This window comes from Caloenas nicobarica, chromosome 5 (genome assembly GCF_036013445.1).
Source record: "Caloenas nicobarica isolate bCalNic1 chromosome 5, bCalNic1.hap1, whole genome shotgun sequence".
Taxonomy (NCBI): Eukaryota; Metazoa; Chordata; class Aves; order Columbiformes; family Columbidae; genus Caloenas; species Caloenas nicobarica.
The window spans coordinates 53,156,426-53,180,384 of NC_088249.1; the positions used below are offsets into that span (position 1 = coordinate 53,156,426).

The following is a 23,959-nucleotide window of genomic DNA, read 5'->3' on the forward strand; positions in this document are numbered from 1 at the left end:
GTGATGCTGTCTGTTTTCTACTTCATATAATGGTGTTTTAAGACCCAGGCAGCTGCAGGGAACCCGCATAGTCTCTAGTCCTCCTGAACAAGTTTTCAGAGCTCACTATTTTTCTATTATTTAGTTTAACCCCATCACTTTCAAGTATAACTTAATTTCTTCCAGTGTCTTGGGCAGCTCCCCATTTATTACACACTTCTTTCAATCTAAAGAAAAGCTGCCTGGTTTCTAGGGTAAACTTTTTGTTCCTTTGGATTTACAGTGTGTTAAATCATCAGTGAAATCAATCCTGTGTCACCATACCAGCTCTAGAATCTGTAATACATAGTTAGTACCTACACCTTCAACTTGGCCCTCAGCACAAGTGTTGCTTTTAATAACAACAGAACTCTCCAGCAGTACAAAGTTCTTGAGCAGTGAACTGCTCAGCTATTAAAGTCTTGCAATATGTGAAAGAGCCATGGGTAGTACTGTGGGACTGCCAAGCTGCAGAAGTCATCTTGGGGAATGAAAACAGAATCAGATCTTCAAGCTGCTTGCTTGTCATCCAACAAGCCAAGCACGTAGGACAGACTCAGCTCAGGTTTGGCCCCAAATTTGTGTAAATAAAAGTCTAATAATCATATTCCTATGTTTGCTTTTGTGATTACTGTGTAGTTCAATTAACTGAGACAAATAAAAATAAAAAGTGAAGTAAGTGTCAAATGAACATTGCTGCTTTGTGAGAATCTAACATTCGCCAAAGCTGACTATGGACAGAAATTAAAACTTGATTCACTTCCTTCCATTCTTTCTTAGAGAAACGAGAGTACACGGAGACGCAGGCACAAGGAAATTGTTTAAAATCCTAGACAAGTTAATGTCCTTTAGTACATTTTATAAATTCAGCTGCCCATTTAAAAGCCTTATAAGAAAAGGATGGAAGAGGCTTTACTTTGGAAAATATGGCCTGTTGTTTTTTCTCTCAAAAGGATGCCTGTCAGTACAATATAGTTTGTGTAACATTTAGCCTGAGTGATACTGCTCCTAGTTCAACGCTAGAGGAGTGAAGTTGACATAAGGTTCCAGATCCTGGAATTCAGAGGTGGACTTGAAATTTTTAGCCGAAGCCTGTATGTAGGAGTACACAGTCTACTGATACAATCTCCAAATCATCTAGCCTGCCACAGCACCCGTGCAAACCAATATAATGCAGTAATTTTTTAGATTCATGCCATTTCAAACCCTTCGTTAGTTTATGTTATAAACTTTAATATTACATTTATGTCGTAGAAGTTAACAAATTTGATTATTTAATGTCTATACCATGTTTAGATCAGATAGATTACAAAACAGGCTTTGTCACTGGCCAGAAACTGATATGGGCATTCTGAGCCTCAAAATCTGGTGCATCTAAATCAAGACCTCTTTAAAAAAATGATTGGTTTATACATGAATTCAGGGTATAGTACTAGATTATCAAAGATGTGCAGTTCAAGAAAATTATGTTTACTTTTCTAAACCCAGCTATATTTAAATTTTAGATGGAAAACCATTAAGTCAGGAGAAGTATGATTTGTAGAATAGCATAGTAGATTTTTATTTTGTAAACAAGCCTTGGAAGGGTAAGAAACTGAACAAAAGGGCAGTGCTGTCACGTTGGCTTGCATATGATGGTCACAAGCACATTCCGCTTCCACTGTATCCCTGAGTTAAGCCTGGCCAGCTCTGTGGAAACCTCTGTGGCTGAAAGCAGGTTTGAATGGGTAGACGTGAATCCTTATAACATGCACCACAAAGCTACTCCTGCATGGAACATTCCTGTTCTCTTCAGTACTCTCCAGTTCCAATACATTATAGTGAGCTGGGATGCTGCCCTAGAGACCCATCCTCTAGGCTGTGTGGAAGGGCTGGCAACAAGCAGAAAGCTTTTTAAAATGTTTGTTTCCTCCAGTTTTGGCATCTCCTCAGAGCCCGTCCAGACCTCACCTTTCCACTGCAAGAGGACAGACGCCAATCTGTGAGCCGGCAGCCTTCGTTCACGTACTCAGAGTGGACAGAGGATAAAAATGAGGATGACTTCCTAGATTTGGATCCCGTACCAGAGACTCCAGTCTTTGACTGCGTAATGGACATTAAAGCGGAGACAGATCCAGCTACTCTAACAGTTAAATCTGTGGGCTTGCAAGAAAGGTAGGGTAGATGTGACTAACAGGGGAAAGTGATTTTGTGAATTTAGGAGTACTGTGCCTAGTAGTGAGCTCTGTTGCCTTCATGAATGTCACTATAAATTGTGATTTTAAAGCCAAACACCTGTGTTATTTCCCATCTTGTTTTCAGTCCAGTCATAAATATAAACATATTGGCCCAAAACCATACAGTTTCTAGATGGCTTTCAACAAATGTTATTCAAAAGCATCATTTATTTCCTTTAAAATATCCATTTCTGTTTGATCAGTCACTTGCCATTCCCCAAGGTGGCAACTGCATAGCATGAAATCCACTGTAGGATGGTGAAAGCTTTTACCTCTGAAAGAGGTGGATCTTGTTGTGGTTTGTTTTGGTGTGGTTTGTTTGTTCATTTGGTTGTTTTTTTTCTGTCAGTCATGCTGGAGGATTAGTCTTTTCTCCAAAAGGAACTTGTAGGACAAGTGGTAACCTACAGTAATTCTCATGTAAATCAGTTAGTCCAAAAGCAAATTAATTCCTTTGACATTAACCCAGTAATGGAACTTTGGGGTGAGCTGGTGTTTGCTCCTTGAACCATTGGAGCAACAGAGCTTCTCAGAGAGATTCACAGCTGGGAAAAGGCATTTTTAAGATAAAAGGAAGGTCTTTTTCTGATTTGCTTTCTTTGAATTGTCTTAGTGAAAGATAACAAAGATCTTGATGATAGAAATCCTGTGAAGAAATTCTGCAAAGGTGATGATGTTATGAATAAGAATGAGGTTACTGAAGGGCTCGGCTTAGCAAAGTATCACCTTTCTTTATTTCCAGGTTTTCAAGCTTAATTGGAATGCTAACCATTGTTAATTCTCCTATCTAAAACTTAAAACAAAGGGCAGAAAATAGATTTTTTTTTTTTTAAAGTATGATGCTGAGTTTCCAAAGGTCCACATGACACAAGAAAAAGGGAATGTTACAGAAGCAGCTTTTAATTTGCACTCTGTGAATTTAGATTTCTTTTTTCATGTTAACCATGGTTAAAATGTTTGTCCTAAAATGTCTTGCCTTTTATTTTCTACTTTCAATATGAAATTGCAGTAACCTCTGGGGCTTGTCCCTAAACCTGCTGCTGTCTCTGAGTTTTGCTGTTGTTTTTTGTTATGGGCAAGACTGGGCTTGAAATGCATCAGTCATTTGTGCTTTTTACTGTCTCTGACTTCATTCCATCTCTCTCATTTTAAAGACATCTTTTCTCAGGTTATGGCTAGCCTGCAGGAAAGATACTCACTGTTTCAAGAGACTTGGGGAATATCAATTGGGGAACAGCAGCTGGGGAATATGAACTTGTTCAAGTGATGAATTACAATTAAAAACCTGTCAAAGAAGTAGCCATGGGGAAAAAAAAGTAATTTCTTGAAGTTCTCACACAGGGTAGAATGTGTACACTTAAGATGTGAAATAAACTTATTTTTGACATACACATGTTCTTGAGGAGCCAGGCATCATTTCAAGTTTGAGCTGTGCTCTGACAGATTTCATTTACATCAAGCATTGCTCACTCTTCCTTTGTTTGATGTTGTATTGAATTATCTACCTATCCATCTTTTGCATCAATTCTGCTTCTCCGTCTTACTTCCCTCTCATTCTTTAACCACCTATGCCATTAGAAGGGTAGTCGCTAGCTAAATTCAAACAGCACTGGATGTTACTCTTAAGAAGAAACAATCTCATTTTCTCATGCTGAAGATCTATTAATATCTTTATATATGTAGCCTGCTCTGCCTTAAAAAAAGAAAAAAAAAAAAAGCATTAGTTACCAATTGCAGCTGTTTCTGGGGAGGAATGTAGCAGCTATTTAACAACACATGGGAGGGTAGGGTCAAAATCTTTTCAAAGGTGTCGCTAAAGATTTAGTGTCTACTGCTCGTGGTCATGTTTAACCCAAAATCATTTCCTCATGGCTGTGAATCATAGCAGGGGGCTGGCTGCACATTCTTTTGGAAAAGCTCCTGCATCCAGAAAAAGCGCTGCGATCCAAGTAACAACTTCTACTGTCGTCTTTGTGAGCTGGTCATGCCTGCATGCTTACATGTTTTTTCAGCATCTCCCGCAAACACCTCCAAACTAGATTTTGCCAGTTGAGAATCATCAAAAATAGGTTTACTGTGAGGATGCATAGAATATTACACCTAGTAATCATCATCTTGTGTGATTTTATTATGACGTTAAAGATATTTAAATACAGATTGACTGATGGCATTTGAATCTTACTTTTTTCTGCGATATGCAAGATTGACAGAAGCTCAGAAATGCTTTAAAACTGCATTCAATAAACAATACAGGCATTTTGACTTTTTTTGTTTTGTTGTATGGCTAACTTACATTTAAAGCCACTAAAAATTCTACATTCAACAGCATCTCTGTTTTTAATGTAATTCTTAAAATGTTGGAACCTTCATTTTACACTCACCTGATATACTGTTGTGGAAAGTTTTTCAGACAGGATAAGTCATTCACTGTAATGGGTGGTTTCTCATTTCTTTATTGATGTTGACCTGGTAATGTTTATCCCAAGATCTTACCCCACTGGTGTTGTCTGTGATTCTAATAAATGGTTATTCAGTAGGATCTGGTCTGATGAAAACTAAGACCAAGATTTTCACCTGAGGTGTCTAAAATGTCAGTCTATATTTAGGCATGCAAAAACTTGGTGTGATTGACACAACTGTGAAAACTTTCCTGCAGTTGCCTGCTCACCACCTTTGACAAGCAAGTTGCATCTATTTAGGTGACAAAGTATGCAGTTACCTCCCTGTAGACAACACTTTGAAAGTATTGGCCTTCGTATTCCAGTGTACAAAATCATCTTCTGGTTTTGTCTACGCAAGAAGCATCGCCCATTTTTCAGAGTTAGTGACCAAGATGTACACAGCAGAACCAGCTGGGTGCTTTTCTAAAGCTGCTGTTTATCTGTCATTGGGACTGTGTCAGTCTATTCTGTTGTAAGCAAACTTTGATCACTCTGTTTTGCAGGAGAGGTTCAAATGTTTCACTCACACTGGATATGTGTACCCCAGGCTGTTCTGAGCAAGGGTTTGGCTATGTCATGTCACCACGAGAGCAGTCAGCCCGAGAATACCTCCAGACAGCATCAAACATCCTTACTGAAGAGGAACTGCACAAGAAAGCACTGGATCCTTTCATACTCCAGGCAGAGTTCTTTGTAAGTATCTGACCTCTTGTAGGAGCATCAGAAAAATGGGATGTTGTGTCTCTTCTATGAACCCTGCTATTATTTTCTGCAAGTCTAAAATTAATACCTGCAAACTCCACTTCCATCAGTGAAGCTTTTAATGCAATCCTGAAATTGGTCATCCCTTGAAATGACATCTGAAGGCTTTCAGAGATATTGTCACTTAAAAACTAGAAAATCAGTTCTGGCAACAAAAAACAAACAAAAAGCAGCTTTGTTTTCACAAGTCCCTTTTTTTTCTCTTAGCATGCTACTTTTTAACAAAATAGTCAAACTTTTTCACTAGAGTACAGAAGAAAAGCCAAGTTTGCTATAGGCATAACTTCTTGAGATGCGTCTGGATTTGCCCTAGGGATGAAATTTGTCCAAGTGCATGATCTTTGCTGTTGAGTGCTTGACATGGAGCTACTTTCCAAACCTGAATGTTCTCCAGATAACCAAAGCGCAGGAGATGGCTATCTCATTCAGCAGGAGCCATAGAAAGTATGTCTTACTGGGTTTTTTTCTCCACAAAGATTATTTACTAGTTGTGAGCTGCTCTGTTAGTTGCTTTTAGGCTTCTGAAGTATGTTTCCTTGGCTCACTGTATCCACTGTTGCTTTGGAAGAAGGAATTTTTTGCCTCATTTTTGGAAAAAACATACATATACAGATGAAGCAAGCAGTTGAAAATTGGATTTCTAAGTAGTTTAGGACAAAGGCCAGATACATTTCAGTGTAGTGAGTACACTGATATTTTAGATCTTTGCATTCTACCAGTCTCTCTTCCTTAACTGCTTGAGTGTCCATGTGATGGGCATTGTCATATTTATTATACCTGGCAAAAAAAAAATGCAAAATGCTGTAGTGGCTATGAGTACTATGTCTACTAGGCAGGATTGTAAATTCCTGCACAAGATGGGAGGTAACCAATGCACAGTCTTGGCATGCTGGAGTGTTTTAACACACGTGATCAAGAGCTACTGAAGTTAGTGGTATCAAGTCAAATATGCTCTTAAGCATGGAACCTCAGCAGAGCAGGAGGAAGATGATTGTTTGCAACTTAATAGCCCTTTCAGCCTGTCCTCTTTATGACCTGCGAGGGTCTGAAAGGGCAGGAGTAACACTTTGGGTATCACTTGCTGCCCTCCCTCACTGTGCAATTTCAGGGGTTTTTTTTCCACTTTACAAGCACGGGGAGAAACTAAGTAGTCTGGACTTCCATTTTAAAACAGACTGCTGGATATCTGTGGTATTTAATTCACTTAGTGCTGTGTGAGTTGAAGAAAAGCAGCTTTTGTGTACACAAGCCCTGATTCTTTTAAAGTAAAGCATCTATTGCTGTTCTAGGAAAGAAGTGTTCACTTAGTGAGTGTCTGAATTGACTGCTGAACAAGTCCACTTTCAGTTTCATCAGTTGGAAAAAAAAAGCTTTATTTTTTTGAAATATTTTGAATTAGTTTGCCTGGTGTTCAGAAAAATAATTCGACAGCCAAACTATCCCAAGTAATTTCCATTCTTTAATGAAAAATGAAAAAGCATAGATGAAAATGCTGTGCAATCAAAATGTCATTTCTGTAATTAAAAATAGTAAACTAGTTGTTTGGGGTTTTTTTATGAAACAGTTATCACCAGCTAGCTCTGCATCATGTATTTTTAGTCTGTCTAAACTGCTTGGTTTTCCAAGTCCAGATCCATGATGAAGCAAGCAGCTGTGTTTCATTTTGGAAGAAAAGTCAGAGGGGATGTCACTTGCAGGACTAGGTCCTGAAATTCTTACAAGATTTAGCATGTTTACTCAGACAGAAGTCCTGTTGATTTCACCAAGAATTTGCCTGAGCAGTGAGTGGCTAAGTCCCAAAGACAGACCATGGAGCTTGGCTCAAGAGTTTTGAGTGACTAAATATCAAATAGCAATTGAGGAAAATGTGAAGATTTAATTCCCATGCAGTTCCCCAAATTGGTGGGAAACTACTTCAACAAAATGTGACATTAATTGCCTTTGGCTAAGCCCAACGGTACACTCAATGCTGTGTAAAAGACAGGATACAGATAGTCAGTCTTCTAAAGCTCTGGAATTTAACATAGTCCGTAAGTCTGCTCATCTTCCCAGAATGAGGCTTGTCTTATTCACCCCTGATTCCCATTACCAGTATGTCGAGTACTGGCCTCTCAAATCCAGTGCGCAGCAGCTGGGCTGCCCAGGTCTGCTCGCAAGCTCCCATGAGCCCTTTCCCTGCTGATCCTAGCTGACACATCCCATCTCATCATGTGCCTGCTGACTCTGGTTGCTGGAAGGTTCCTGTTTGTCCCTGTCTGGTGTTGGCCACTTACTTGCAGGAGATGAGTAGTGGAGAATAAGTAGCCCCTCCATCTTTGGGTGTTCTTTGGGTCAGTAGTGTAGAGAGCAGGTAATCCCTGAACACCTGTTTGCTGTCATTGCCCATGGAGATTTAAAATGTGGTGAGCGCAAAGAGTGACACTCCCCCAGCTCCATTGAGTCAGTACGCCAACCTGTCATAAAGTGTGTCATAATTTATTGCTGGTAAGAGTCAGTAGCAAATTATTTCCTTCCACCCTCTGAGAGGAAGAAGGATTGTGAGTCAGAAAGGATGGTGTCTGAGGTCCATTGCTTTTAGAGCAGAGTATCTTACGTACCACCTTTTGCTTAGTTCTGTGCCTACACTTGCAATTCAGTTCTAATAATATTAGGAGCTAACATAATGCTATTGCGCATGTTACTCAATGAATTAGTCACTGTGAGTGTTTTCATATTAAGGATTTCAGAAAAGAAAGCCAGTGACAGTAAAAAGAAACATCAATTGTATTTTGGTGGTAAGTTGCTGGAAGTACTGTACCATACGTCTCTGTGGACTTCATCACTTTGCCCTCCTCACAGGCAGGATGTAGTAGGCTTGGGTTTTTTATTCCTCTTGTGAATTTAATAATACTAGCTACTGTGTTTTGTGTTGTTTGTTTTTGGTTTTGTTTGTTGTGGGTTTTTTCTTTTAACAGGAAATTCCAATGAACTTTGTGGATCCAAAGGAATATGATATTCCAGGCTTAGTGCGTAAGAATCGCTACAAAACCATTCTCCCAAGTAAGTTTCCTGCTTTTTAAGTCACTGAGGCAAGGTGGTTTATTCCACAAGCTGAAGGGCTTCACACTTTCCAGAATGCATCAAGTGTGCTGTCACTACCATGTACTGTCCAAAGGCCATCTTTATGAAGCAGCAACATGGCTTCAGAGCATGTATCAAATTTCAAAAGAGGTACAGAGCATGGAGAACCCAAGATTCACTCAACATCAGCAGCACTTAAGTTTTTCAGTCATTAGAATCGCATCATTTGGTGCTGTTTAAAAATTCTACCCAAGAACTTGGTGTGTTTATTCAGATGTTACTTAGTGGTTTCTTTGATTAAACTCTTTATAAGTACTAAATTCTAGCAATGTTATTTTCCTGACTGATGTTTTCTTGGAATCGTGTCTCAAATGCAAACTGGGAGAATACTGGGAGCTGCCCTGATGGCATTAAGATGATGCAGAAAATCAAAGTATTTTTCTTTTGTATTACACTTTATTTGTAGCCAGGAGTATGAGTTTTGAGAAGCATTTTCATACAAAATTTTACAAGTGTCATCATTTTGTCCTGTGTCATACTTAAAGTTACTTTGAAAAGTGATACAATAAGATGTCATTGTTGGAAGATGCTACCACTAGCCTCAGTAGCTCTGTTTGCAGAGCCCAAAAGGTTCAGTGTCAGGTTAACAAAGATAAGTGTCAAGAAGCTAAAAATATCCTTAGCTATACCTGTTACTTTAGTCAATGAACCTGGATTGGAAATTATACCAAAAGAGATTGTTTTATCTAGACTTACAACTCCAGCAGCTGCAGCCAATGATCCAGTGTGCACAACCCTTCTGATGACTTTCTCCACCTTAGACCAGAAGTTCAAAAACACTGAGTCACATTTCACAATTTCTGTGCTAATGACCAAGGTGAATCATTCAAGTATTAATTTACTGGGTTTTTGCTGGAAAGGGAAGATTGCAAAAGTGGCTAGTGTTTTCATATTCCCAAACTGAGATTTTAGAGTGATCTATATATTCTGAATTTGGTATCCAATGTGTACTTTGAGAACCAGATCCATTTTAAATATCTCATATTGGATGGTTAAACCAAAACATCACAACTGCTGCCATGTTGAACACCCTGTTCCAGGGTTGTAAACAGATGCCAACTGGCCCATTAACATATTTTTAAGAATGATGACTCAATGGATTAATTATTTGCTGCAAACTTGATTTCTGCATATAGATATCTGCTGGCAGCCATCATTGCTGCTTTGACCTTTCTAGATAAGTAATTTCTACCCTAACATGGAAGCAACACCAAGTTGTGCAGGAGTGTTGATCTGCTGGAGAGTAGGCAGTCTTGACAAGAGGGATCTGGACCAGCTGGATTGATGGGCCAAGGCCAACTGTGTGAAATTTAACAAGGCCAAGTGCTGGATCCTGCACTTACTTGGGTCACAACAACCCCAGGCAGTGCTAGAGGCTTGGGGAAGAGTGGCTGGAAAGCTGCCTGGTGGAAAAGGACCTGGGGCTGTTGGTCAACAGCTGGCTGAACATGAGCCAGCAGTGTGCCTAGGTGGCCAAAAAGGCCAACAGCATCTTGGCTTGTATCAGGAATAGTCCAACCAGCAGGACTAGAGAAGTGATCATCCCCCCTGTACTGGCACTGGTGAGGCTGCACCTGAAATACTGTATTCAGTTTTGGGCTCCTCATGACAAGAGAGACATTGAGGTGCTGGAGTGTGTTCAGAGAAGGGCAAGGAAGCTGGTGAAGGCACAAGTCTTATGAGGAGATGCTGGGGGACCTGGGGTTGTTTAGTCTGGAGAAAATGAGGCTGAGGGGAGACCTTATTGCTGTCTACCACCACCCGAAAAGAAATTGTAGTGAGGTGGCTGTTGGTCTCTTTTCTTAAGTACCAAGTGATAGGACGAGAGAAAATGGTTTCAAATTGCACCAAAGGAGGTTTAGATTGGATATTAGGAAAAATTTCTTCCTGGAAAGGGTTGTCAGGCATTGGAACAGGCTGCTTAGGGAAGTGGTTGAGTCACCATCCCTGGAGGTGTTAGAAGATGTATAGATGTGGCACTTAGGGACATGGTTTAGTGGTGGACTTGGCAGCGTTAGATTTACACTGGGACTTGATGGTCTTGAAGGTCTCTTTTCCAACCAAAATGATTCTATGTCTCCAAAGATTAACACGCTTGTTCCAAGCTCATTATGATCTGGATTTTTTTTTCTGAATGAATTCCAAAGCTAGTAACCTCTATGCAACTTTGTCCCTGGCTGTGACCAAAGGATGGCTCGGTATTGCTGAGGGAAAAAGAGGGCTGCCTTTTCACTTTTATTCAACTGCCTCTGTTTGGAAGGGCTACGTGCTGGCAAGGAGAACTAAACATCCCCTTTATGCTTCAAAGCCGAGGATCCCAGTAAACTGTCTGTGCACAAGGCAGGAGAGGGAGCCAGAGGCAAGATGAGGGAGAACCCAGTACTTCTCAGGCTTTGACCATCCACTGACTTTTTCCTTTCTGAGCTGACCAAATGTAGCCTGTGCTACCTAGCATTCCTCCAAGCTCTGCAGAAAGCGGTAGTGGCAGGAACTGCTGAACAAGCCGCAATAGAGCAGACTCAGACAACTAATTATCAGAAGTAACAGCAAATGCTTGATTACCAAACTAGAGTCAAACCCAAAATCTGAATTTAAAAAGTAACTAAGATTCCTTTACCAGCTGCATTGCCAGAAGCAATCTAGGCAGTTATCATTAAAAGGTAAGCAGTCACTTGATATAATGATCGGTTACTTGCAATCCTAGATTTGATTGTGGTAAGAGGCATGATAATAGTCTCTAATTCATCTAATTTTTATTTCTTTTGTAGTAAATTCTTTTTTCAGATTTTACAATTTTGCTCTTGGTAGTAAAATTTGCATAGAACGTGGCTTTTTAATGGTGGAAGAGGGGTTTTGGGAAAATGCCCAGCTAAGGAGATTGGTTTGGATATTTCATAACTATTAATTTTTTTATTTTCAGACAGTCCTCTTCTGGGGATGCATCCTATAGCATTTCCTGGAAAATGATAACTTTTCTCCAAGATGTTTGGAGGCACTTTTTGAATATATAGAAAAGGATTTTCTTGTTAGAAAATTCCAGAGATGGCAAGAACTTATTGGAGCATGTTGTATATCAATCTTATTGAATCCTTTTCTCAACAGTAACGTTTAGACAGACTTTTTATAATTTCTGCATAGCTCTATTGCTTTTACATCATTTTAAGTTATTCAAAACATTTCAGTTAAGTTGAGTGAGTTCCTCTGTCAGGCATAGTATCAACACAAAATGGCCATAAAGAGACTGTGAAAAAAACAGCTGACATATAATTTGGTTTTTTAGAGATACAGACTACTACTGCTTTTTTAAGGGTGTGGTGTCTTCTTGAATCTGGCCTGTGCACTGGTTTTGTCCTGGGAGAAATGTTTTCATTAAGAGTAGGATTTGATTTTGCTTAAATGCCTCTTTATTGAAAACTTGAAATTCATACTGCTAACTCTTACAAAGTTTTGTTATGTTTTGGTTTGGTTTTTTTTTAAGAGGAGTTATTCCTGTTTGTATCTTTCTGAGAGATGCAATTCAGCTTCAGTTACACTTTCTGCAAATTAGTGCGTGTTCTTGTGTCAACAACACACTAATAGGCCTCTCTTATACAAAATAAGGTTGAAACTGTTCACTAACAATACTAGCTTAACAAATGTAAATACTACATTAACAGGAGAATCATAAGCCAAGTATTATAATTTAAAGTAAAAGAATATTCTGAATAATGTTTTAATATTTGTGGATACAATAAAAATGTTCACAGTGAAAAGTAACTTGAATTCTCCTGCAGTTGAAGAATACTGAAAGAAGCCCACACTGAAAGTCTGTGGCACCTCTTGATAGAGTTCTTTGGATCCGTTTTTTTTTCTCCATAAAGACCCTTCATGAGATGGACAACATAGTATTATTGCTATTATTAGTAGGGAAAAATAATGTAATCGTTACTCAGGCTTCAGCAGACTCCATGGATGACTGCATAAAATCCAAGCAAAGGAACTTCATGCAAAGAGTCTAACTACCTCGTGCAGTGACATTTGAATAAACATCTGGCAGCCAATGTCTCACCTTTTTAATGGTGTGACATGTTGCAGGCTATCAGAATTACTGATTAAAAAGCAGATTTCATCTGTTGTCTCACCATCCTCCCAGCACTAAAGAGGTGAGCAAAGTTGAGCAGGACGGAACTGTATTCGAGAGGAACTCACTGATTTCAGTCCTTCTGTGCTAAAAACCAGTATCTTTGTTAATATATTTGCAGATTGTGATTATATTATCATATAATAGATAACATGAATCCATTCTGTCTCAGGACAGTGTTTCATGCAGAGTCTGTGTTTATAGTCCAGTAGAAATTACTGTGTGCTTAGTCCTTTGTGCTATACCCAATATCACACTATTTTTGCATATTTTTAAATTTTGTTCTGGTTTCTAAGCAGGCTGGATTTTTTTAATGAAGTCATCTGTGGTTTGTTTTTCATATTCTCCTGGTGATATACACTGTTGCCACTTTCTGAGGCCTCTATCAGGAGGATGTTTCTTGTCAATGATAACAAGCTGTGTAGTACTGGTCCAGGTGGATAAACGTGAGCCTGTGTCAGCTCACATTAAAATCAATGGAACAGCTCCCATTGACTTCAGTGGGAATTGGACTGAGCTTCTCAGGTGGAATCGGGTTTTCATTTGTTCTCTTAATAAAACAAGAATAATGCCTCATAAACAGCACCAGTGGGGGATAGTCAAGTACTGAAGAGACTTATGCAAAGTACAGGAGCCTGTTAATATTCTTTAATTTCTCTTTAACTGTTGTATTTGTTAATAGAACATCTTGGAGTTTAGTTCACTGCAAGACAAAGCAGGGAAACAGTTTTACTGTCATCTGGCTCGCCTGTGTGCAAGGAATGTGTGTTTATGGTTTTGGAGAAAAGCTGATATCTGTCGTTTCACAAACAGTATTCTAATGTCTTACAAGCCAGAATGAGTCTGTTGACCTAGCAAATTGAGAAATAACTTCCTGGAGCAGCAAACTGCTTTTCCAGAATCACTCTGGGACATTGACTCCGCAACAGGGACAATTAAGCAGGCTTCAGAGTGGGGTTAAAACTGTCAGAAGGCAAATTACCCCAACCACCCTTTCGCCATTTTTAATGGTAACATTTTAACATGAGAGCTCTCCAAGGCCATTCACATCTTTTTTGATGGCCATGAATGCATGTGAATGTCTCGCTGTATGAAATAATCTTGTGTCTCTCTTTCTCTCCTCTGAGCAACTGATAAACTATCACTTACGTCTTTATACCTTTCAGATCCTCACAGCAGAGTGTGCCTTACCTCAGCTGATCAGGACGACCCCCTTAGCTCTTACATCAATGCTAACTACATCCGGGTAAGAGCTCAATAGTCCAACGTGTCTGCTCAGCCTGTATCAGCCACTGTTAATATAAACAGAATTGCAACATTCACTGGCTTTTAAAGGCATCCTAGCTGAACTGATTCCTACTCTCTCCTGCTTATATTAACTGAAAAGCAGTTCTCAAAGTGCAACTGTACAGGTTCAGACCAGACAAAAATGCACTTCTGCATTTCTTGATGCAAATTGCTTGTCAGCTGGCCAGACCAAGATGCTGGATAATAGACCTGAATAAGGCTCTTGACCTTGCCATAGTCCCCTCAAGGCTGTTGGACACTCATTGCTGGAATTACGTGAGTCCATAGCATGCCTTTGCTCTATGTGCACACATGCAGGAGAGAGAGAGAGAGGGGAAGAACTGATGCCATTCCAACCAGTGGTAGCTGTATGTTTTAAAGACTGAACCTTCAAGGTTGTGGTGATCATCCCTGTTAAAACTGATCTCTCTTTGTTTTGTTGGCAGGGCTATGGAGGAGAGGAAAAAGTATATATTGCTACTCAGGGACCGATAGTTAATACTGTCAGTGATTTCTGGAGAATGGTGTGGCAGGAGCGTTCTCCCATCATTGTCATGATTACCAATATAGAAGAGATGAATGAGGTAATGGTGTTACATAGTCTGTATTTTTATCTGTACTCTAGCAGATATTTTCAGCATAGATGCTAAGCCAGAGAACAGAAGTTGGTTCAGTGGCCTGAACAATCAGAGCCAGCATTAAATTCTTCGGACTCAGAGAAGGTGTGGGCTTCTCTTTCGGTTCACTTTACTGTAAGTCTTATTTTGCTGTCTAACTTAGCCTACTGCTGGTTTTGCCATTTTTCCTCTCCCAGCTGGCCTGAAACCTCTCCAAACCCAGCTCTATTTGCAGACAGTCTTTCAAGTTCTCTCCAAAGGAATCAAAACCAATAGTACCCCATAACTACTAAGGTTGCATATCTTTAATCAACAGAGTTGGTACTGCTTTATCATGCATTTGTTATGATTAGTGTCTATGTCCACATTTCATTGAGGCTGTCCCTGACTTGTGAAAGATGTTAGTTACCGTAATCAACAACTAGAGCTGACTTGGAAATGGAGCATCTTTTCCTGAATGCACCTAGGAAACACTTCTAAAATGCAGAAATTAAGATGCTGAATTTTCTATTCATCACCTGCTTCCACAAATTAAATTGTCATAATGTTTCTGCTAATCCACCTAGCGTGATTTTTGTTTACAGTTTAAAATACTGCTGCCCTCCAGTTGTTCATTCCTTACCTGCTGAAATATTTGCCCCACAGCAGATTTGCAAGAACCGTGTGCCTGGGCTTCAGTTCACAGACAGGTAGCTGAGCTTAGGTCTGTCTTTATTAGCAGTGTAAGGTGTGAGAAAGGAGTCTGGGCATGTGTTGGGCTCTGCATCCTGCTTCACCACTGGCAGCATGGTGTAGTGGAGAGATCCAAATGTTTTTTCTTAAGCTGCTGCAGCAGTATTTGCCAAAGTTTGTCTCACCTAATTTAGGTGAGAGAGTTTCCTTTGGAGAAGAGGGTTTAGACACTTAAAAGCCCAATAATATGGACTTATTTCCATCACATACACAGAGCCTTAATGGCTTCATTGCTAGCTGGAAACTTAGTGCCCATAATTATGCATATGCAGAAACCTTTAGCTTTCCTTGGTTGTGAAGTAAATAAATTTAACCTTGGATTTTAGTGAAAAAAGACATGAACAAGACAGACACAGAATAGTCATGCTTTGCAAGTTAAAAATGGTCAGTTATTACAGCCAGCTGATTGGCTGCATACTGTCAAGTCATTACTGATGTAAAGTACAGTATGTTGCTGATCTAGATGTTTTCTTCGCAATAAATTTTTAAACTCACATCTGCCTCTGTCTGAGAGGCAACATGGAAGTAATAAGTTGCTTCTTGGGTAGAGTTGGCAGTTTATGGCAAATAAGATGTTAAAATGTCATGACATAGTGTACCAGAATCATTTAAGGACTTTGAGGTTTAAAGAAGAAGATGCAGAGGAAATACTGGTCCTGAATGGCACATCTGGTGATAAGTTCTTCCACTACAGTTTTCATAGCAAGATTGTATAACAGGAATGTAAAATAACCTTTACATCTGTGTTTCCTCTTATCCACACTGACCAAGTATGTCACCCATCATATCAGTCTTGGGAAGCAGTGCACTGCAGTGCTGATGCGCTATATAACTGGAGTTTGCCACAGCCTATCTATCATAACAGAGCCGCTGAGTCTTTTCTGATACCTTTTGTGTCAAAAATTAAATGGTGTCAGGAATCTTAGCCATAAGTGTAGCGTAAGTCTTTTCATGAAAGTCTCTCCTGTATTCATTCTCTTTCTTCCGTAACACATATATTAAAATATGAATAACAGGACTCAGAAGTACATAGATTCAAAACCAAAACCTTTGTTCAGCAATGATGCTAGTAACAGAGGCTTTGTGTTCCTCCTTGGTGCAATGACTTTGCCAATGTGAGTATTAAAAGCTCTATATCTCAGCCTTCTGTCACATTGAATCTGAACTGACAGACAGCCCACAAAAATGAGTGGGCAATCTTACTCCACTCGTTTAAGGAGAGCAACGTCTGTGCTATTGATAGCTGCTAGTGCTCTTGACAATTGTTACAATGAATTCTGCAGTTTAAGAGTAGAGGAAGCAAAAACACAATCTGCGTAAATAACTTTACAGAGACACAGTGGGCCGCATTCCCAGCAGGTTATTAACTGATGCAGTATGCAGATGGAACAACACTGATTCTCTCATGCAAAAATTTTGGCTCAGTAACTTTGCAAGATACTTTTCTGTTGTTTAGTCTTTCTCCCAAAGTGAAATTATTTTTGGTGGAGGAGAGCAAAAGGATTTAACTTGCTTCCTTCAAGATTGTGTACAGCTGTGTAAAAGAGGAAGCTTACAAGCATCATCTTTAGCTGGGTTTGTCCAAGAGCAGATTCTTATTCTCCTGTGATAGCAAGATTGCTTCTTTCATTATCACAAGGGAGCCTTTTTCTCGGACCCTGCCTTGTTCATGTCGTTCCTTGTCCATGAACTCATTCATGCACCATGTTGAAGTGTTTGTCTCTTCCTTTGCATATTGATTAAAGAGAAACCACCATACTGAAAACCACAGTCTCTTGCAGTCCTCCTTCCAGGACAGGAGTGTTCACAAATTCTCACCTACTCGTTTCTAGTGTATCAGTACCGCAGTGTAGATTTGCAAATGGACTATAGTTTTTCTTTGTCTAATTGTCAGGTTGTGCTGACTGCATCTCTTTAACTTTTTTTTGGCAAAATCAAATGTAGTAGTCTAACAGCTATTGCTTCCTTTTAGTTCCTTAGCTTGGAAAGATTCTCAGTGTCCCTTTAAAGTGGATTTTGGTTCATAATCTAATTCCCAAAACACCCCCAGTTGTGTTCTTTTGTACAAAAACCTATGCAAATGATCAGCTTATAAAGGGTTAATGCTCTCTGAATATAGAAAATAGAAAAGGTGTATTTTGGTTTTCAATATCAGCATGTACACACCGCAGAGATATTGGTAACTAGTGAGTATTATACTAATCATTATTATCTTAATCTAAAAACACAGGTACATGGCCATTGGCCTTTCTAGTGAACCTTCAAAATGCATATCACTTGCATGAAGATAAATAAGGACGTGCGTATTTAAAAACATTGGTTAGTCATTACCTGATCTGTGTTTTTTAAGTCACGCAATCAGGCTATTATGAATGCAGCAAAAATGAGCTGAAATGTGGTCCCGGTTTACAAAGTGAAAGCTTGTACTTACAGAATCAACATTCATTCGTATTTATCTATGCATGTGCTATATCCAATTTCAGAGGAGTAAAAATGAACCTCCCTTCGTGTCTCCTTAAATAGATTTATTTTATATTGCACACAGAAATGCACAGAATATTGGCCAGAGGAACAAGTCACCTATGAAGGAATAGAAATCACAGTTAACCGAGTCATACAAGCAGACGATTACCGTTTAAGGCTCATCACCCTAAAGGTAAATCATTCCAATGTACTTACAGTAACTTAGCTGTCTAAACCATTAAATGGAGATGTTCATGGAGAGTTGTGTAGAAACCTTCTGCACAGTGTTATGCTGTGCAAATACAACTTCGCATTACTGAAGTCCTTATAGCTTTGCCCAGTTCGCCAACATACAAAAACTACAGTAAAATAAGCAGTCAGAGACTTAGACCACATACATACAATCTAAAAGGTACCAGGCCAGTTGTAGTAGTACAGGCTTCACTCAATGGAAGAAACCGGTGACTCATTCTGTGCCTGTGTCTTCTGTGTTGACTGGTCATTTAGAGTGACACGTTAGCTCACGGACAGCTTCTTGCCTGTGCAAGTCAGACAGGCGGTGCTTGTGGAATAACCCACTAAGCTCTGTGATGATGTTCTGTAAAATTCAAAGGCTTGCTTATTCTTTGGGCCACGAACTTAGGCAAAGGGTTACTGATTACTAACAGGGAACTTTGACCTGCATGGCATCTTACATATTTTGCAGTATGGGGACACCCCTAGGAATTAGTGAGGTTTTGCTCCTGTTTTTTTTATGGTCATTATTAGGTTGCTGTCAGGCTTCTGGTTACCCACCAGCTGTTTATATCTAAGATGACTTATGCTGTTAACAAGAAGTGGGGAAGTTGAGAACTAGCAAAAGGGTTTTGAATGTTGTTTACCTGGTTTTGGTTTCTCTCAGCAGTGGAACTGCTGGCCTACTTGGCACTTGTCAGTGGTGTGGTAGCACCACTTCTGTTCACCATGGCTGACCCCTTTTAATAGGTACCATGCTAATTTATTCTTTGAGCGATTTAGTTGACTTTAAATATCTTTCCACTTCTAGACACTAAAACTGCTGATGACTTTTAAAAACACTTGCACAACTGCTTTCTCCATGCTTACATTTCTAAGCATTAATATCTTTACAACTAATTGTCTGTGTAGTTTTACATACCAGTAACCATTCTATCATCTTGTAGATGGAGAGTTTAAACACAGGTTTAATTTTTTTAACTACTTAGATGCTACTTAGTCTAAAGTACCAGAGTCCTATTTTACAACTGTTTTCATTGCTAGGTTCTAGAATGTCAAGCTGCGTGTTTTTAAAAAATGGTCTATTTACATAAACTTTATACATATTTCATCTACCAGATCTTCCGCTGACCTCAGTATAACACCGCAATTTCTTTCCAAGCTTGAAAACTCTCCTTTTATCCAACCAGTTCCAAGTCTCTTCAGCCATATGGTAATAGGCAGAAAGCCAGCAAATGAAATCCCATGTCTGGATTGAGAGTGTGGAAAGTCTGTCACTCATGTTTTTGGCAAAGGCAGCAAGGAGAAAATCACAGTCCCTGACAAGTGGGAAATAAAGAAGTACAAGTATGTTGCAGAGTTGCAGAGGTCTTAAGTACGGTTTATCCAAAACACTACAGTGCAGCAGCAAGAATAATACAGAGATTTATTCTGCTGGAATGCTGACATCTAACAGAACTGGTCACTTTTTAGTTCTGTTGACAAACCAAAATTTCCTCAATAAAAAACTACACTATCTGCCAGAAGAGTTTTTCATAATAGTTTTAAATTGTTGAGTATGGCATTTTAATTTTAAATTAATATTGCAAATTTTTTTTTCAGCTTGACATTAACTTTAGAGATTTAGGTTGAAATGTTCTTCCTCATCCCTGCCTCCAACAAAAAGAAAAAAAAAAAATTCCCTCTATATTTTTGGAAGGAAATTTTATTCTCTCCCTGTGGAAGGATCATTTATTCTTCTCAGGTAATAGCCATTTCTGTTTTCGGATGGGAATTGCAAGGGAGTGGCTTTTAATATTGGTGTTGCAGTAGCATATCCAAAACCCAATATCAATTTAACAGGTGTTGCACAAAATAGTAAAACAGTCCTGAAGAGCATATATACAACAATAGAAGCGTAATAAGCCATACTCCCATCCCACAAGTACCTTTCATGCTAATACTCATCCCTGCAGAATGTTTTCTTCCAACAGCAACCTCTCAGTGTTTTCGCAAATTCTCTTGTCCCTACTCAGTTCTTCCTTAGGTGAAGCTCTCCATGTTAAAAGAAGGAGCTTCAGAATTTAGAGTCAGATATGAATATATCTTTTCTGTATATATAACTGTGGATCCCATGGCAGGAGGGGGAAAAACAAAACAAAACAACCACCAGCAAACTGAAAGCCAGATTATTTGTCAGAGACGGCAAAACCAGTATGTTCAGGCACTAACAGAGAGGAAAAAACAGTAGCCAGGGTAGCAGAGTACAGCGAAGTCATAAGGAAAGAAGTATAGATACCACACATTTTTCCCAGTCATAGCCAGAAAAAACAAATGTTTTCCTATCACAAATGATACAAAACCCTTTATTGGACATACACATCTCCAAGGATGTAGTTCCTTCCCTTCTCAAATAATTTTTTTTTTTTTTTTAGCTCATCCTAGTTTTTCAGGTAAACACTGCTTTTGTTTTCAGTACTAGAGGGGCAGTGTCTCTTTCCTCCCACCCCTAAATGTCAGGAGGTGAACTGCTAAGTTCTAGAGCTGAAATAAAGATTCCATTTCTTAAGTTACCTTGCCTAGAGCTGTATATTTGTCATTTAACAGCAATATTGGAGTTGTGGCTCTGGACATATGTATGTTAAATGACTTGGCAGTGAAAACCAGAGAAGCCATGAATTTACTTCTGTTTTCCCTTAAACAGGAGTGGTCAGAAATATGATACCACCACAAGAAATGTATGATTACTGTGTGTGTTACAGGGTGGACTGTCATACTTCTCTCAGAATAGGGGACTGGATTTGGCAAGCTTTAGGAACTTAGAAAATGCTCAGGCAATATGGCAAGGCGTGTTTTCCTTTCTTGAAGGAACCTGTCAGTGTCTAGCCATTGACTCATGATCTCAGCAACAGTGTACATGAGATGGCAGACTTCAAACCATCAATTAAATCTCCTGGGTGTTCCCAAGTCCTCTCAGTCATAAGGAAGCACCAATAGAGAATATTTTGTTAAACTCAAAGCAGAAGTGTACAGAACCACAGAAATCAGGATTCTCTAAGCAGAAGCATAAAACTGGTTAACAGCACAGACAAAACTAAAGACATCCAGAGTTCATCATTCGTACTTTGACTGTTTCTGTTTCTATCAAATGAGTGATTTTATGTAGTGATTCATGTGTTTCTTCAGATGAGACTTACTTTTCTCTCAGTATTACTGACAACATTTTTATAACTTTTCACAACCCACTTTAGAAACCAGTGTTTGTAACTTCTGTGGCTCACACACGGTCACACATTCAAAAGCAACTGTGTGTGTTAGTGCTTCAGAGCAGTGCTGAAATTTGATCAGATTTACTGTAGTGAGCGCAAGTACTATTCATGGCAACTAATTATGCTCTCTTAACCAGAATATCTTCTCACTAGGGTAAATAACCTAAGACCAGGCTCTGTGCTACTCTCTTTTCCTAAACTGAGCTAAAAGTACTCTTAAGGTTCTGATGGCTGTGCTTCAATGAGCACTTTAAACACAGTATAAGCTGGAAGAGCAGCTAAATGAAGCCCATCCTCCCTTTGTCAAGCTCTCTTGTTCCTACCCTTGTGCGATCTCCTATCTGCCCACACAAGCATTACCTGACTGTGTGGTAAGCCAAAGGGGAAACTTGATCAATCCATCTGAAAATTAATCCAGCGTGAGAAGGAAAAATATTTGATCACTTCCTCAATCTAGTTCATGGTGAAGCTATGCAAAAGCTTTGTCAGCCAAAGAGCACTTTTAACATCCAGCGACTGACAATCATAGAGACTTAGGAGTATAGATGACAGAAACTATTTCCAGATTTTTGTACCTGGTTCTTTAGAAACAGACAGATTTGTTCTTTTTTTCCTGCTCTCTTAAACTCAGCCAGCTATGTGTTTAAGGGAACATTGTGGAAGCTAACACTTCTGTTCCCGAACCTTTTGAAGGTATTTGCTTATCTCTATGCCAGCTGCCTTATGTCATGGCTGAAAGGGTAAGGCTGATTCCCTGAGCTCCATGTTACGATTTGGCACCTTCAGAAATCAGGTGGAAGGATGTCAATTTGAACACACAAAATCAGAAGCACACAGTGCTACTTGGCACTCAGAAAAGGTAGTGGCACATTTGCTATATTCATAGCCATGCTGAGACATGGAGAGAACTGGAATTTCTTTCTCTCAGAAAGCCCTGGACTGTAGCTGGATACAATTCCCACCCTCCAAAGTGTCTCTAAATTTCTCACCATGTCTAAGAGAAGAGTAGAATTGACAGAAAACTCATGTGAGTCTGTCAGAAGAGAGAGAAAAATAAGCTCCCATCTCTCTGCTTCATCTATCTAGCTATGAGAGACAGAGATATGGCTCTCTGTCAAATACGTTATGAAAGGACTTATGTCAAAAGCACAGCTCTGGCTTTGCTGAATGAATCTGTCAAGAGGGAGCAGACTGCCTGGAGTGTTTTGCACACAGCTCTTGGCACTAAAAGATCAGCATACTTTGGCGGGAGGATTATGTGTTTTCTTCAAGGCAGTTTACTGAAGTTCAGATGTGATATTCGAAATCCTGATTTCTGTGTTATGTGGCTTGCCTTTTGGATCTCCTGTTCCATTTACCATTGATTTGCTCATCTCATTCTTAAAGGTAAGACCAGGTTTCAATATCAATTTACAACCGGGAGTTCTTTTAAAACTTTGTGGTATTTGTCTTAACTGGATTGCAGAAAGGAGAAGAAGTCAGAAACCTGAAACATTACTGGTACACGTCTTGGCCAGACCAGAAGACACCAGATCAAGCCCCTCCTCTGTTACAGCTAGTACTGGAAGTGGAGGAAGCAATGCAGAATGCAGAAGAGAAGAATGCCCCAGTGATTGTTCACTGCAGGTACATAAATGTTGTGTCAGATTTCTAAGGGCCCTTTTGCATGCAGTGGCAAAGTGCAGATATTGTCATATTGGCCATCAGTTGGACATGGGGGGGATCTTGTCCATCTGTTTCTGAAATATGCTTGGAATGTCTAAAATTTAATGACAATAATTTTCTATTACAAAATGTTGCATTTGGATACAGACTGAGCTTGAACACAGAAGCTGATGATGGCTCAGCTACAAGTAAGAATAGCCTCATTTTATTTGCCTTACCACTAATAATGCCTTTAATGATCTTAAAAGGGCAAGGTTACCAAAGATTAACATACTGTGAGTGAAACTGAGTAGGAAGACACATGCAGGCAGAAAAATGAGAATGTTCAACTTTAAGCCTCAAAACTCCCTGTTTTGTAGATTCCTTCTTTGATTTTTAAAAAAATCCTCATTAGGCCAAAGGCAATAATTTAAGTGTAATACATAAAACAAATGAAACAGTGGCAAAGCTGATTGCAGTAAGTACTAATCAACAGACAGGAAATGTATAAAATTGCTACTAAAACCGGACTATCTGTGAAAAGCCCCTGCCAAAGATGAACACTTCATATGTGGAAGAAGCAAAATCTTTACAGTGCTTTGAAGCCTGATGAGAAAATTGCAATTATCAACCCCAGAGCAGAAAAAATAGATGAAGATAGATACTTCTGTCTTTAGAAAGATGTAGGATGATATCATTTGTAGACATGATGAAGTACATTCTCTTGTGCTACTAACTTGAGAATGTGTTAAGCAAACTACTAACCATTATTAAATCAGCTATACTGGGTGATTTACACGCGAGAGTGTTGAAAAAAAAACTTGATCCACAGGCTCTAAACTATTAAAGTTTACTATAACTGAGTTCAAGTTCTTGGAAAATTGGAGAAGTTCCAGGGGTATAAAAGCAAGTCCTGTTTTGCCACTGTTTAGAAACATTAAATGTTGTTGAAAACTACGAGTCAGTTCTCAAAACAATTATTCCAAGTAAACAGTGGAAAGCCTGGTAAGTGATGCCATAATCTTGCCAGGGTAATCCTCCATAGTTTCAATAAAAT

General features: G+C 39.2%; 1 protein-coding gene across 1 annotated transcript in view; it reads left to right on the forward strand.

Moving 5' to 3' along the window:
- Nucleotides 1-23,959, forward strand: part of PTPN5 (protein tyrosine phosphatase non-receptor type 5) — an 80,500-nt gene that overhangs the window by 49,446 nt on the left and 7,095 nt on the right. The window contains exons 6-12 of the mRNA XM_065636153.1: nucleotides 1,934-2,172; nucleotides 5,179-5,368; nucleotides 8,392-8,476; nucleotides 13,844-13,923; nucleotides 14,411-14,548; nucleotides 17,859-17,969; nucleotides 22,724-22,884. Of these exons, the coding sequence (XP_065492225.1) occupies nucleotides 1,934-2,172; nucleotides 5,179-5,368; nucleotides 8,392-8,476; nucleotides 13,844-13,923; nucleotides 14,411-14,548; nucleotides 17,859-17,969; nucleotides 22,724-22,884 (1,004 nt within the window). The remainder of the gene's footprint in view (nucleotides 1-1,933; nucleotides 2,173-5,178; nucleotides 5,369-8,391; nucleotides 8,477-13,843; nucleotides 13,924-14,410; nucleotides 14,549-17,858; nucleotides 17,970-22,723; nucleotides 22,885-23,959) is intronic.